We start from the raw sequence: 15570 nt of genomic DNA, 5'->3' as shown, positions 1-15570 counted from the left end.
ATTTATGCTCCACACACAATGCAATCTCCTGGTCCTACAATCCCATTGTCCATTGGCCGAAGGAATTCGGCCCTGCATCATAACAAAAGGTCATAGGGTGATTCATACAGGTGGGCTGTGACGATTTCCAACAGCTCAGGTGGGTGGGAAACTGGGTTTCCCGCCGCATACCTGAGTATGTGTAAATCATAGAAATGGACATAAACTTCTTATGTCCATAACTATTCGCACGAGCAATTAATACGCTCCAAACCAACACCGGAATATTGCTAATTAAATACTCTTCCGATGGGTACCAAACACTGCAGTATGATTCCTGTTAGACCCTTCGTACGATGCAAAGAGGGATTCCTCAGCTCTGGGACATTGTACTTTAACCAAACTTACAGAAACTATCAAAGGGATCATGATCTATAAACTACATTAATTGTGAACATTTGTAACTAATGAGTCGCACGCTACGATCACATAAACTCTACCGTAAATGCGCATACTGCGCGTGCGAGTGCACGCTATTGCGGGTATGCGCTTCCACGGGAGAGCGTACGCATGCGCAGCACGGACCAGTGTGCGGTGCAAATATGGCAACGTGCATTGAGACATTTTTCTGACTTTGACACAAGTCTCTCTCTCGGCTACTTTCACTGGGATAGTACGGTCAACCAAACTTGGTATGGTCCTTCCCACCTGATTATTAGGCAACCTGAGCGTAAGAACAATCACACAGTCTCTTGGTTCACAATCAAGACAGTTAGTATTTGGCATACCAGCAATCAACAGTTTCAAGTTCTTTTGTCAAGTTCTCAAATGCTGGCTCATCTCAATAAGGTACTGTACTGTCACCTCATTGGTGTATTTCTGATCATTGTGCGGATCAATCATGACATGAGGTTGTCTTCCAAAAACAACCCAAAAAAGACACAAATACCAAAACCAAAACAAATTTCGAAGAGGGTGATTCGTTGAGTGAAGATCTGCGAGTGGTTCCGAAGCTACATAATACTAGTGGCAAGTATCTATGATCACAATAGTACAATTTCAAGCTTTGCTCCTACTTCTAGGGGTACCATTATCTACACACAAATTTCTGCGCAATTTTTCTTTGCGGAAAAAACAGCAGCATCCGTGGCGGCAGGAAATGCCTCTACCCAGTTTGAGAAAACATAAGTGCACACCAATACATAACAATAATTCCTAAAGGGTGTTAACTGTACGAAGTCGATTTGTATTTCCTGAAAAGATCCGTCTGCAGGAGGGATATGGGATGGCTCTGTTGGTATTGCTTTACCAATATTCTTCCTCAAGCAAGCAAGACAGGTCATTGCTCTCTTACCTGCATGAGAATAGAATCCTGGCGCACACTAGTAGGCTCTCATCAGCCTGCACATACCCTCTTTGCCTAGATGAGTCAGACCGTGTGCCACCTCAGCTAGACTTGGAAGGTATGCTCTGGGGGCTACTGGCTTACCGTGTCCACCTGTCCACAGTCCTGAGAACTCCTGGCCATACCCCTTTGTCCTCCAGACTGCCTTTTCCAGTAGGGAACACAAATTTTTGTATCTTAATTTAACTATCGTGTGTTTGCAATGTAGAGTATCATGAGCATAACTCAAAAAAAAGAAAAAAAGGAAAAGAAAAAAGAAACATCTCTAGAGGAGAGAAAGAAGAAGAAAATGAAAAAGAAAATGTTAGGTTTGCCATTCACCAACAGGCATATCAGTGTCTATACAAAATTTCCCTTCACCAGTATTCCCATTCTCCACCCTTTGTGCATGACAAGGCACACTGCAGTAATACTGGTGTTATCGTGCTGTTGAGATATACTGGGTTTGGGCAGAACTCTGAAGGACCTAGGCATGTGGAGTTTGAACTGTACTTGGGTCCATGTATTGTACCACCCTGTGTGAACGCAAAAGATGAAGAGGAAACTGTAGAGAAACAGAATAGAGGTTGGTGACAAATTAGTTTGTAGAGGTGAAGAAGATTTTATAAAAATTTGACAACTGGATTGGGCACTACGGGGAAGTGATTCTCTACTTGGCCTACTCCCCTAAAAAAAAATTTCTGTGTTTGTCGTATCGCTATTGGGACTATCCCAGCCATCAATCCAGTGTCCTGTCCATCTTAAGTTCATAGGGAACCCGGTATCTGTGAGATAACTTCTTCTACCTGTGATGGACATGCATCTAGAACAGTAGAATGCGACATTAGTCTTCGTGGGTGTCTAACATACTTTGTACTTCCTGAGCGGGAGCACAGTATATGTATATCATATCTAACAAAATTAAGTTAATCAGGGGCCATTTCTGCTAGGAAAAAGAAGCAAAAGTTTAGAGGCCCCATCTTAACCCCAGCAAGTTTTGTCAAAGGGTAATGTTGCATTTATTTTGTTCTTCCCATTAGCCGAATCTGTGTTTTCTATATGGCTTATGATTCCTTACTATATGTCCCTTGGTCCCGTCTATGTGTTTAATAATGTGGCTTGTGTTTTCTGTCTAGGGGATCTATATTGACTATGTGTCCTACTACTCCTATAATCTCTGGCAAAATGCCCTTCCTTCCTACAAGTGTAACATATTATTGACCATTAGGGATCTGGGGTTTGGACTGATGGGTCTTTCCTGTATGTGCCAGTATACTTACCGTCCTCAACCTCTCCACCTGTTGTTCTCTGCGCCTAGCACTATTCTTGTGATGTTCAATAGCACCCTCTCTAAGATTTGCTACTGTGACCCCTTTCCAATTTTGCAAAGAAGTCTGCACCCTGACACTCAATGCCTTATTGAGCCCATCCATTTGCACAGAGACAGCCACCTCCTATTTGCCGAATTAGTGTTTTCCAGTGATCTTATCCAGATGGAAAGTTTTCTATTACTGCAAGAGACAAAAAAAAAAAGTTTAACAAGCTTCTAGGTCATGCGAAGTATTTCATTCAATCCTTCTTATCCTGTACATGGTCCAACAAACATTTACAAGCTCATCTTTACTAGGGGCATTACTAGGAATGAATACTTCTTATATGGTAACTGAAATAAATACCCGGGGGTTACCTTGTCTCTGTCCGCTTTCCTACTGGCAAATATAATGTGTGGACAGGTTTTTTCTCCATTTCTGACGTTACTTTCTTGATTTTTTTTTTTTTTTTACTATATATGTACACGAATGATACCATACTTACCTGTTCCACTGGTCTCAGCCACTTCCCCCACAGGCTACTGCTCTTCTTTTACCGGTTGGATACTCCTCTGGGTACATGAGAAATGGCTGAAAACAATCAGGTCACCTTCTCCTAAATAAAACTTCAACATTCATTAGTACATATATAGGTTACAGTCATCTTTTTCATATTTTTATTATTTTCTATAGTTTGTATGCTGGCCGTAACTGCTTCCACATCTACATATGACGGTGTACTTGCATTCTCTTTTTTTTTCTTCCTACTTGTTTATTGTTGCTACAAGTTCAAACAGTTCTTATATTTCCATTCTTGTCTTATATGACTTTGGTTAGACATACCACCTGCAATACCTTAGGATCAAACTCATTAACCCCTCTTGCTGCCACAGGTTTAAACAATTTGTATGTCTGACCCTTTGTTTTAGGGATTTTATCAGACATATTCTTATCCTTAAGTTCTGCAATACCTCTGGTTCAAAGCTGCCCACCTTAGGGAATGGTACCCTATCTTTGTCAGTCATACGTAACCATTCATTGCAAAAAGCCTCCGTATGTGAACCATACTTTTCACACATAATAAACCTTGCTGACCCTCTCGGTCGCAATTCTGACCTTTTCGGTCTTACTTCTTCAGCCTGAACCCTAGCTACCAAACGCCCACTGCTTGTGCAATTGGATCCCATCGCGGACTTTTTGCCAATAAACGCAATCCCCAATGCACACCGCAGATAGACGGTGAAAGACACCTAGTGCTTTCACTCGCTCCTTCTCCGCTGAGTACCACGACTCACACGACACACCGCGTACCCAGTGAGGCCCTATTGGTTTCTATTTACTGGGAGTGTTTGGAGTGACTTACCTTTTCCAGTAAATATCCGCCGCTGGAGATTTTCCCAAGAGAGACCAGCGAAAACTCTTTATACACTTATACACAAATCACGCTTGCGTATGCTCTACACAGCGCTAATGATACCGCGATTTTACGCAAAAGCTCGTAAAAGGGGTATCAAGTTGCGCTATGCACCGCATCCACAAACGCGTGGTCCAATCGCACAGCGTATAGGTACTTGTTACCTATCTGCCGTACGACCACGGGTCGATGTACAAACTGCGACCCTCAGCTCGGAGTGTAACAAAAAACCTTTTTACTTCAATACTACACAATGCACAATTCCCTATTACGCTCCTCTGCAAATATCCTCACGATTTGCGTATTTCAATCTATATTAACGTGAGTCAGCCGCCTCACGCCACCAAGCCTCCACTTACTTGGTTTACCACTGGACCCGTATTCCGGGGTTCAAATCCACTCACTCCTACATTCGCTCACTCAAATACACTTTGGTTTTTCTGTACAGAAAATTTTTATTAATTAAGATAGGCAGCTTTACCCCAGAGGAAATACAGTTTAAACAAAAGTTTTATACTAATCTGCTTTAGAAACCGGGTAGTTTTGTGCTATTGTATTAAATGTCTACTATCCCACCTTTGAACTAAACGACACTATTGTGTAATTTGTACTTAGCGCCCGCACTCTTATGCACTTTGTGTAAACACGCGACCGTGCGTGTCTCTTACGCTGCGTGCGCAGTCCTGCACTTTGTCCGAGACACGTGTACAAAACCCTGCGTCCGCAATAAAACAAATCACACAGCTCTATAAATGTGAACAATACTAATTACTATTGCCCACTAGACACAACTTGTTCTGTATAAACTTTTATGCAGACTTGCGTTTGTGTCTTTACACTTACTTCCTTAAAATACTGTTATTTCAAATTTACCTATATAGCAACAAATGTATCCTATTTCCCACAGATCTATAATGACTCTAGCAATAATCAATAATTTAAATGATATGATTCAGATTGAATAGCTATCTTGCAGAACATACACTGATATAAATATACACATAATTATAATATTATCTATATGTATCATTCACTAGCCTTCTATGTGACTCATTTACCCATTCAGTGCTTCTAATTTGCATATAAAAGCTATTTGGTTTTCACTGCTAAGAAAAAGCAGTTACACAGGTTAATTTGCATTTCAGTGGCTATCCTCCCTGTAAGCAGATTCTACAAGTCTTGGAAGGAAAAAAAACAAAACCAACTCTTTCTTTCCTTTTTCTGTGTGCAACCCCCTCACTTGATGTAAAGTAATTACGCACAGACAAGAAGGACAGGGAAAAAAAAACCTTATCTCACCATTTACTCTCACTAGGCCCAACTGAAACTATTTGTAATTGACTATGGCATGGGTTAAATAAATGCATTGGTAACTCATAAATTGTGCTTGATGTGACCAAGGAAACTGATTATTCTGAGCAGACTGAAAATCAGCTATTTAGAAAATGACCTTCCTAAAATGGCCACTGCTCCTCTCCCTTCCACATCCATGAGGTTTACACAAAATGGTGGACAGGCCATGTGGTTAGTCCAAAATGGAGGACAGACCATGCGGCTTCCTTTGTCACAAAGAAATCACACATTATACAAGCACCAGAAGTTATTTTAGGCCTGAGTTTCAAAAAAAAACTGTATCAAGGCTATGCAGCAACTTTTAAATGTACTTTTAAACCTACTTAACAGATAAACAATCCAATCTGAATCAAACACAATATGACTTATTTGAACTTTGTTTTGCAACAATAAAAATACATTTTAGCATCTTAAATATTATGAGAAACGCATTGTCCCTTGAAATTTCATATAATTGGCTTACTGATAACACAACAATACACGTGGATGTTATTCATCAGCGTCGCGATGCGTCCATCGGAGTCGGACGATCACAGCCGCGTTTGTAATGTACAGTGCATCTTTAAGACCCTGATATCACGGACCAGCCCCCATCTGTGAATGCCAAATTGTTTCCTCACAAATATTTAAAATGCCCGCTCTAATATATATTGTAAACGCCTGCACATCTTATTACCATTTTGCCATGAATGTGCGCTGTACATCGCAAAACACTGCATCCCATAAGAGAAAACAATACACCCACACATTATCTGAGTTCCAAAGCTCATTGATGTATATATTCGTTATTAAAAGGATATGGATTCAATATATTACAAAGTACAGTATACCTATAGTTACATGGTTACACACACAGTAAGCAGTTAAAACATACAGTTACAGGCCAGCATACAATACCATTTCCTCAATGCATCTTATATCTCTCTCTCTCTCTGTAAAATCATGCAGGCACTGGTCTGCCAGCAACTCCATCATCCTCTGGTACAAAACAGGAACTGGCTTCCTGTGTGATCAGCAATGTGTTATCTAGTTTGGGGGAGGGAACTTACTCATTCATGATGAGTCACTAGTCTCTTTGTATATGCTAATCAGGTTCAGCCTTGAAGACATCCAAAGGGCTGGCCTGAGCTTCATGTCCACTACCTGTTTGGAATATCTAATGTTCTAATAAAAGTGATTTTAGCTTTTATACATTTAATCATAATTATTTGTTGCAATGTCCTACAACTTAATAACAAGTATCAAATGAATCTACACATTAATCTGCTTGCTTTAATACCAAATATGACAGGTGTATCTGGTTTCGTTCAAATAATACACATACATGACATTACTTCAATTATATAATTTTAAATCATCATGTCTGGCACTTGATATTATAGTTATGTACCGTATGAAATAAGTGTCGAATCCATCTCTGTGGCATGTCCGTGTAAATGCGTGTGTTACCATATATTGCTGTGCTCGCTGCGCGTATTTGCAAGTATAGCAACTCATACTGTGTGTAGTTTGTATGTTCTTTTTATGTAATATTTTTGACTTCGACAGGCCCCAAATATAAGGTGACAGATTCCCCAATCAAAAACGCAGATGAGCGGCCATCGATGATTGGTGATCCATAGTGGAATCGGGGAAATTTCGATACTTTAAATTCCTCAAAAGGGCTAAAAACTCATCCAATAAGCTAATAGTGGAAGGCGATTCTGATCACATATTGGTTGGGATCAGCAAATTAGGAAAATTGTAACATGTTGAATATTCCCGATTCACCAACAAGATCGAGAACTTGCGGCAATCAGATGTGTGGGGTCTTTTAGGCAGAAAAAGTAAAAATAAACTGCATGAAAGCAATGGGAGCAAACTAAAGGGGTATACAGCTAGTAGAGTCAAAGGGGGCAGAGGACTAGGTGAATCACAGGGAAGATGAGAAGAAGTGCAAGGGGGTAAGACGGGAGAGCATAGGTGAGTAATTGGAGAGCTAGCAAAGTAAAAATGTTGACCACAGAGAGGCAGACAGTAAGCATGGGGGCTTGGGAGTACAGGAAAGGTACAGATGAAGAAATAAATTGCCAGGGAGACAGGCATTATGTACTGTAAGTGGACAAACAATGAATGGCCTATTTTAAGGCAAAAGTGTTTTATAACATTCTGTGAAAATAATACCGTTCAATCACATTAAAGAATACACATTTTTTAGGCTAATCCACTGTGATTCAGCAGTATTATATATGTAGGATGTTATGAGAGACCATTTTTTTTTGTGTTTTGCAATTCATAAAAACAATCTTACCGATAAGCTGACAGTCTTGGATTTGTTATTCTTGCAATCAAGGACTATAGGTAATGCCTAATCATGCACCTTATAAAGCCCTCCACGACAAAACGTGTTTACGCTGAAATGTGACCTGCTCGCAAATTGTTAAAATAGGCTCAACACAGAGCGAGTGATAAAGCCTCTGCAGTAAAAGAATTAAACAAAAACATTGTAGTGATGGGTTGTTTACAAATGATCAGTACAAAGTTAACTGATCTTCAAAGTGAACTAACTCATTTATCTCACAGAGTTGGCAAGAGCAGTCAGGAGGGTGGCTCTTGTGCAGCCTCTGTGCAGGCCCCCTCCTCTCTGCGTGGTGCCGTTCTGGCACGTGCCAGAGTCACTGGTCTCCGGGAACATGGCGCCTACATCATGTTCCCAGTGATTTCTATACTGTGCATGCGTAAATCTCTATGCCATTTTCCTGGTGATTTGTGCAGCCCAGATGCATGAAAAGAGGTAAGTTTACTAAATGGCCGCAGGGTGTGCAGTGTGGACCCTCCTGGACCCAGTGGCTGTGTTTACCGCACACATTATCCAGGCAATTTTCATCAGGAACTATAGCAAGAGGAGGAGTTAGGCACTAGACAGTGAGATAAAGCACAGCAGCTCAAGGCAGACTCACTAACTATCTCCCTCCTATTTGATTTTGGAAAAGGAATGTAAAATACACAACACAGTCAGCAAATACAAAAATATATTGAAAAAATAAATAAATAAATGAAGAAAGAAAACGCTGATCGCCACCTTGTAACACATCTGCCTGCCCACTATCACTATCCGGGTAGTAGCCCAGCACATAGCAGTGTGAGATCCACCCCTGGCATAGCATATTGTCTGTCATCAAATTTTAATTAGTGTATAAGAGCAAAAAAAAAAAAAAAAAATAAAAAAAACTATAAAATAACCTGATTTGGGTCTCTTAAATTTGCATATTCAACAAGTGAAAAATATTAAATAAAATTGAATAGACTATGCAGAGTTCAATATGACACGAATAGGTTGTTGTAAAATTAACTACCCTTTCTCTTACGTCCTAGAGGATGCTGGGGACTCCGTAAGGACCATGGGGTATAGACTGGCTCCGCAGGAGATAGGGTACCTAAAAGAACTTTGACTATGGGTGTGCACTGGCTCCTCCCTCTATGCCCCTCCTCCAGACCTCAGTTAGATTCTGTGCCCAGAGGAGAAGGGTACAAAGCAGTGAGCTCTCAAGAGTTTGCCGTTTTAAAGAATTTTGTTAGGTTTTTTATTTTCAGGGAGTCCTGTTGGCAACAGGCTCCCTGCATCGTGGGACTGAGGAGAGAGAAGCAGAGCTGGCTTGTAAGGTTGGGCACTGCTTCTAGGCTACTGGACACCATTAGCTCCAGAGGGAGTCGGAACACAGGCCTCACCTGGGGTTCGTCCCGGAGCCGCGCCGCCGTCCTCCTCACAGATGCCGAAGATAGAAGCCGGGTGAGTATTGAGGAAAAGACTTCAGGCGGCAGAAAACATCAGATCTTCATGAGGTAAGTGCGCAGCGGTAAGCTGCGCGCCATTGCTCCCAGTCACACACACAAGAGGCACTGTAGGGTGCAGGGCGCAGGGGGGGGCGCCCTGGGCAGCAATAAACCTCAATTTGGGCATAAATATGTTGGATTAGGCTGTGGGACAGTAAATCCACGGACCCCCGCCATTTTCTTACAATATCATGAGGGGACCGAAGCCCGCCGTCAGGTGGGCGGGGCTTGATCCTCGGCACTAACCAGCGCCATTTTCTCCACAGAGGCTGCATGAGAAAACGCTGGCTCCCTGTTCTCTCCCCTGCTGAGCTTCACAGGCTGGAAAAAAGAGGAGGGGGGCACATTGGCGACGCAGTGAGTGGAGATTAACATTATACATATATAAAAGCGCTATCTGGTCATATATTCCAGTGTTTGGGCGCTGGGTGTGTGCTGGCATTCTCTCTCTCTGTCTCCCCTAAGGGCCTGGTTGGGGTTTTGTCCCTTTATAGGTAACTCCCTATGTGTGTGGGGTGTCGGTAAGTGTGTGTCGACATGTCTGAAGCGGAAGGCTTCTCCAAGGAGGAGGTGGAGCAAATGAGTGGTGTGTACCCGTCGCTGGTGCTGACTCAGGATTGGATGAGCATGTGGCATAGGTTAAATGCAAGTGTGATATCTTTACATGAGAGGCTTGATAAGGCTGAATTAAGGGGAACATCAGGGGGTCAATCCTCGGATTGGACCGATTCACAGGGCCCGTCGGGGTCTCAAAAACGTCCCTGAACACAAGACACTACTACCGACACGGACTCAGATTCCAGTGTCGACTATGACGAAGTAAAATTGCACCCTAGGGTGACTAAAACCATTCAGTGTATGATTGTGGCAATTAGGGATGTCTTGCATATTGAGGATGAACCCTCGGCCCCCGACACAAGGGTACACATGTTTAAGGAAAAGAAACAGATTATTAATTTTCCCACATCTCATGAATTAAATGAATTCTTTATAAAAGCTTGGGAGACTCCGGAGAAGAGGCCGCAGATCCCCAAAAGAATTTATATGGCATACCCCTTCCCTAAACAGGACAGGGAGATTTGGGAATCACCTCCCACTGTGGACAAGGCCCTGACGCGCTTGTCCAAGAAGGTGGCGCTACCGTCTCCTGACACAGCTGCCCTTAAGGACCCTGCAGATCGCAGGCAAGAAACTACCTTAAAGTGTATTTATTCTCATACGGGTGCTGTACTACGACCGATGATTGCGTCGGCATGGGTGTGTAGCGCAGTTGCAGCTTGGGCAGATGAGCTGACAGATCAATTTGATATTATGGATAAGGATACTATATTCTTAACTATAGCCCATATAAAAGACGCAGTCTTATTTATGAGGGATGCTCAAAGAGACATTGGATTGCTGGCTTCTAGGGCCAATGCCATGTCGATCTCAGCGAGACGATCCTTATTGACTCGCCAATGGACGGGTGATGCGGATTCCAAAAAGCATATGGAAGTACTACCCTATAAAGGGTGATGTATTGTTTGGTGATGGGCTGACGGACCTGGTTTCCACAGCTACAGCAGGTAAATAATTTTTTTTACCATATATTCTCCAACAGCAAAAGAAAATGCCACCCTATCAGATGCAGTCCTTTCGGTCGCACAAGTCCAGAAGAGGTCGGGGATCCTCCGTCCTTGCCAGAGGTAAGGGCAGAGGCAAAAGAGCACCTGCTTTGGCAGGCGCCCAGGAACCAAAGTCCTCCCCGGCTACTCCAAAACCCACAGCATGACGCCCGGACTCCCCTGAGGGAGTCCGCACCGGTGGGCGCACGTCTTCGACTTTTCAGCCAGGTCTTTGTCAGCTCAGACCTGAATCCCTGGGTGTTAGAAATAGTTTCCCAGGGTTACAAACTGGAATTCGAAGAGGTGCCCTCGCGCCGATTTTTCAAGTCGGCCCTACCAGTTTCCATGTCGGAACGGGATGTAGTGTTTGCTGCAATTCAAACGCTGTGCATACAGCAAGTGATAATCAGGGTTCCCATGAACCAGCAGGGAAGAGGTTACTACTCAACCCTCTTTGTGGTCCCGAAACCGGACGGTTCGGTCAGACCTATCTTGAATCTGAAATCTCTAAACCTGTACATAAAAAGATTCAAATTCAAAATGGAATCGCTCAGAGCGATAATAGCCAATATGGAGGAGGGGGAGTTTATGGTGTCTCTGGACATAAAGGATGCGTACCTTCATGTCCCCATATATCCCCCCCATCAAGAATTCCTGAGATTCGCTGTACAGGATTGTCATTACCAATTTCAGACGTTGCCGTTTGGACTTTCCGTGGCCCCGAGGATTTTCACCAAGATAATGGCGGAAATGATGGTGGTCCTGCGCAAGCATGGAGTCACAATTATCCCATACTTGGACAATCTCCTGATAAAAGCGAGATCAAGGGAGAAATTGCTGAGCAGTGTGGCGCTCTCTCTGAGAGTGCTCCAGCAACACGGTTGGATTCTAAATCTACCGAAGTCACAGTTGATTCCGACAACTCGATTACCGTTCCTAGGTATGATACTGGATACGGAACAAATTAAGGTCTTCCTTCCAATGGAGAAAGCCCAGGACATCCAGAACATGGTCAGAGACCTGCTGAAACCGAAAAGGGTGTCTGTTCACCAGTGCACTCGAGTTCTGGGAAAGATGGTGGCGGCCTACGAGGCCATTCCATTCGGAAGGTTCCATGCAAGGACTTTTCAATGGGACCTTCTGGACAAGTGGTCCGGGTCCCATCTGCACTTACATCGAAAAATAACTCTGTCCCCAGGGGCCAGGGTGTCTCTCCTGTGGTGGTTGCAAATTGCTCACCTACTGGAGGGTCGCAGATTCGGAATTCAGGATTGGATCCTGGTTACCACGGACGCGAGCCTCCGAGGATGGGGAGCATCACACAAGGAAGAAATTTTCAGGGACTTTAGTCAGACCAGGAGTCATGTCTACACATCAATGTGTTGGAACTCAGGGCCATATACAACGGCCTTCGACAAGCGGCGAGTCTTCTTCGTAACCTACCGGGTCTGATTCAGTCAGACAATGTCACAGCAGTGGCTCATGTGAACCGCCAAGGCGGGACAAGAAGCAGAGTCGCAATGGCGGAAGCCACCAGGATTCTTCGCTGGGCGGAAAATCACGTGAGCGCTCTGTCGGCTGTCTTCATTCCGGGAGTGGACAACTGGGAAGCAGACTTCCTCAGCAGACACGATCTCCATCCAGGAGAGTGGGGACTTCATCAAGAAGTCTTTGCAGACATAATACGTCTTTGGGGAACTCCTCAAATAGACATGATGGCGTCACGCCTCAACAAAAAACTTCGGAGGTATTGTGCCAGGTCTCGGGACCCTCAGGCAGTAGCAGTAGACGCTCTGATAACACCGTGGGTGTTCAAGTTGGTCTACGTGTTTCCTCCTCTTCCTCTCATCACAAAAGTGTTGAGGATCATAAGACGAAGAAGAGTACAGACGATACTCGTTGTCCCAGACTGGCCTCGAAGGGCCTGGTACTCAGATCTACAAGAGATGCTCACGGGAGATCCCTGGCCTCTTCCACTGAGGGAAGACCTGTTGCAACAGGGGCCCTGTGTATTTCAAGACTTACCGCGGTTACGTTTGACGGCATGGCGGTTGAACGCCGAATCCTAGCAAAAAAGGGGATTCCGGAAGAGGTCATCCCTACTTTAATAAAGGCTAGGAAGGAGGTGACGGTTAAGCATTATCACCGTATCTGGCGAAAGTATGTGTCTTGGTGTGAGACCAAGAATGCACCTACGGAAGATTTTCATCTGGGTCGTTTTCTCCACTTCCTACAGACAGGAGTGGATATGGGCCTGAAATTAGGCTCTGTTAAGGTTCAGATTTCGGCCCTCTCGATTTTCTTTCAGAAGGAATTGGCTTCTCTTCCAGAAGTCCAGACGTTTGTAAAGGGAGTGCTGCACATCCAACCCCCTTTTGTGCCTCCAGTGGCACCATGGGACCTCAACGTGGTGTTGCAGTTCCTAAAATCACACTGGTTTGAACCGCTTAACAAGGTTGAGTTGAAATTTCTTACTTGGAAGGTGGTCATGTTGTTGGCCTTGGCATCGGCAAGGCGAGTATCAGAATTGGCGGCTTTGTCACACAAAAGCCCCTACTTGATTTTTCATGTGGATCGAGCTGAATTGAGGACACGTCCGCAATTTTTGCCTAAGGTGGTTTCTTCATTCCATGTGAATCAACCTATTGTGGTCCCTGTGGCTACAAGTGACCTGGAGGATTCCAGATCCCTGGACGAAGTCAGGGCCTTAAAGATTTATGTAGCCAGGACGGCTAGAATTAGGAAAACAGAGGCCCTGTTTGTCCTGTATGCGGCCAATAAGATTGGCGCACCTGCTTCGAAGCAGACTATTGCTCGCTGGATCTGTAATACGATTCAGCAGGCTCACTCTACGGCTGGATTGCCGGTGCCAAATTCGGTTAAGGCCCATTCACTAGGAAGGTGGGCTCTTCTTGGGCGGCTGCCCGAGGCGTCTCGGCATTGCAACTTTGCCGAGCGGCGACTTGGTCGGGGTCAAACACTTTTGCTAAATTCTACAAGTTTGATACCCTGGCTGATGAGGACCTAGAGTTTGCTCAGTCGGTGCTGCAGAGTCATACGCACTCTCCCGCCCGATTGGATGCTTTGGTATAAACCCCATGGTCCTTACGGAGTCCCCAGCATCCTCTAGGACGTAAGAGAAAATAAGATTTTAAACCTACCGGTAAATCTATTTCTCCTAGTCCGTAGAGGATGCTGGGCGCCCGTCCCAGTGCGGAAACTCTGCAAGACTTGTATATAGTTGTTGATTACATAAGGGTTATGTTACAGTTGGAATCGGTCTTGGACCGTTACTGTTGTTGTTCATACGGTTAACTGGTTATGTATGATCCAGGTTACATGGTATGATTGGTGTGGGCTGGTATGAATCTTGCCCTTGGATTTCTAAATCCTGCCTTGTAGTGTCCATCTCCTCTGGGCACAGTTCTCTAACTGAGGTCTGGGGGAGGGGCATAGAGGGAGGAGCCAGTGCACACCCATAGTCAAAGTTCTTTTAGGTGCCCTATCTCCTGCGGAGCCCGTCTATACCCCATGGTCCTTACGGAGCCCCAGCATCCTCTACGGACTAGGAGAAATAGATTTACCGGTAGGTTTAAAATCTTATTTTTAAAACACTAATGATTGTCATATATAAAAAACAACGTATATCTGATCATTTTACAGGGCCCACTGTGCGTGTAATAAACTAGATACGTTTCCAGTCACTTCTCAGCAGTATTCCAGTGCTGGTGAAATAATGAACTCATCTTCTGTATGAACTGGATCACAATGAACTAATCTCCAAAATAAACTAGATGTCCCATCACGATTTATTAAGACCCTCCAAAATGATCCCTTCCAGAATTATTGGCCGTGACCGGTCATGCCTCCCAGCAGGGATTTCCATCAGTGGGTACAAACCATTGATGATTAACCAACCCATGCCCATCTCTACTTCCACCTGGTACATAGTGTTAGGCTCCTAACATTCCCACTTATTTTTAAAAAGGTGATCTGCATGCAATTAACTTGTTTACATATTGGGCTCAGGTTACTGTAATTGTAACAGGTGCAGTATGTTATGTAAGAGAGTATACTTATGCTTATTCATTCTTTTGAGGATTTGTACAAATTAAAGGGGGACATTTACTAAGCAGTGATAAGAACGGAGAAGTGAGCCAGTGGAGAAGTTGCCCATGGCAACCAATCAGCAGTGAAGTAACATCTATAATTTGCATACTATAAAATTATACAGAGCTGCTGATAGGTTGATGGGGCAACTTCTCCGCTCTTATCACTGCTTAGTAAATGTCCCCCTATAGTCTTTTAAGAGAACAGAAATTTGGGAGTGCTTCCTGTTATGTGCTTAATGATTAAATAGGAACTTTTATGTCCACAATTTCTGTGATTAGTAAAAGATTTCCAAGTCTCATAATATAGAAGTAAGAAAATCCTACCTGGCTTTTTGAGTATTTGTTCCATATCTCCTAGTGTAGATATATCCTCCTCTTGTGGGGCGTGAAGAACCATCACAGTGGAACCAAAAAAACTTAACACACAGCCTGCCTTGCCAGGGAAGGTTAGCCTCTCATTTAGGAAATAAGAGGATAGCACAGCACTAAATAAAAAAAATACACAGATTTAACTTCAATTAATTTATAGTGCTAACTATAGATTTTATTTAAAAACTAGGTAGGTACCAATTTGAGTAGAGTTAGTTGCTGAAAAAGGCGT

At 43.6% G+C, this 15570-nt stretch overlaps 1 protein-coding gene across 2 annotated transcripts in view; it reads right to left on the bottom strand.

The window, feature by feature from the left end:
* The window catches only part of LOC134948751 (magnesium transporter NIPA2-like), a 61041-nt gene that overhangs the window by 17403 nt on the left and 28068 nt on the right, over positions 1 to 15570 (bottom strand). For both annotated transcript variants that reach the window (XM_063936949.1, XM_063936950.1), the window contains exon 5: positions 15294 to 15454. In XM_063936949.1, coding sequence (XP_063793019.1) covers positions 15294 to 15454 — 161 coding nt within the window. The remainder of the gene's footprint in view (positions 1 to 15293; positions 15455 to 15570) is intronic.

Source organism: Pseudophryne corroboree, chromosome 8 (genome assembly GCF_028390025.1).
Source record: "Pseudophryne corroboree isolate aPseCor3 chromosome 8, aPseCor3.hap2, whole genome shotgun sequence".
Classification (NCBI taxonomy): domain Eukaryota; kingdom Metazoa; phylum Chordata; class Amphibia; order Anura; family Myobatrachidae; genus Pseudophryne; species Pseudophryne corroboree.
Note: the sequence above shows the minus strand (reverse complement) of the source record. Positions and strands in the feature narration are given on the sequence as shown.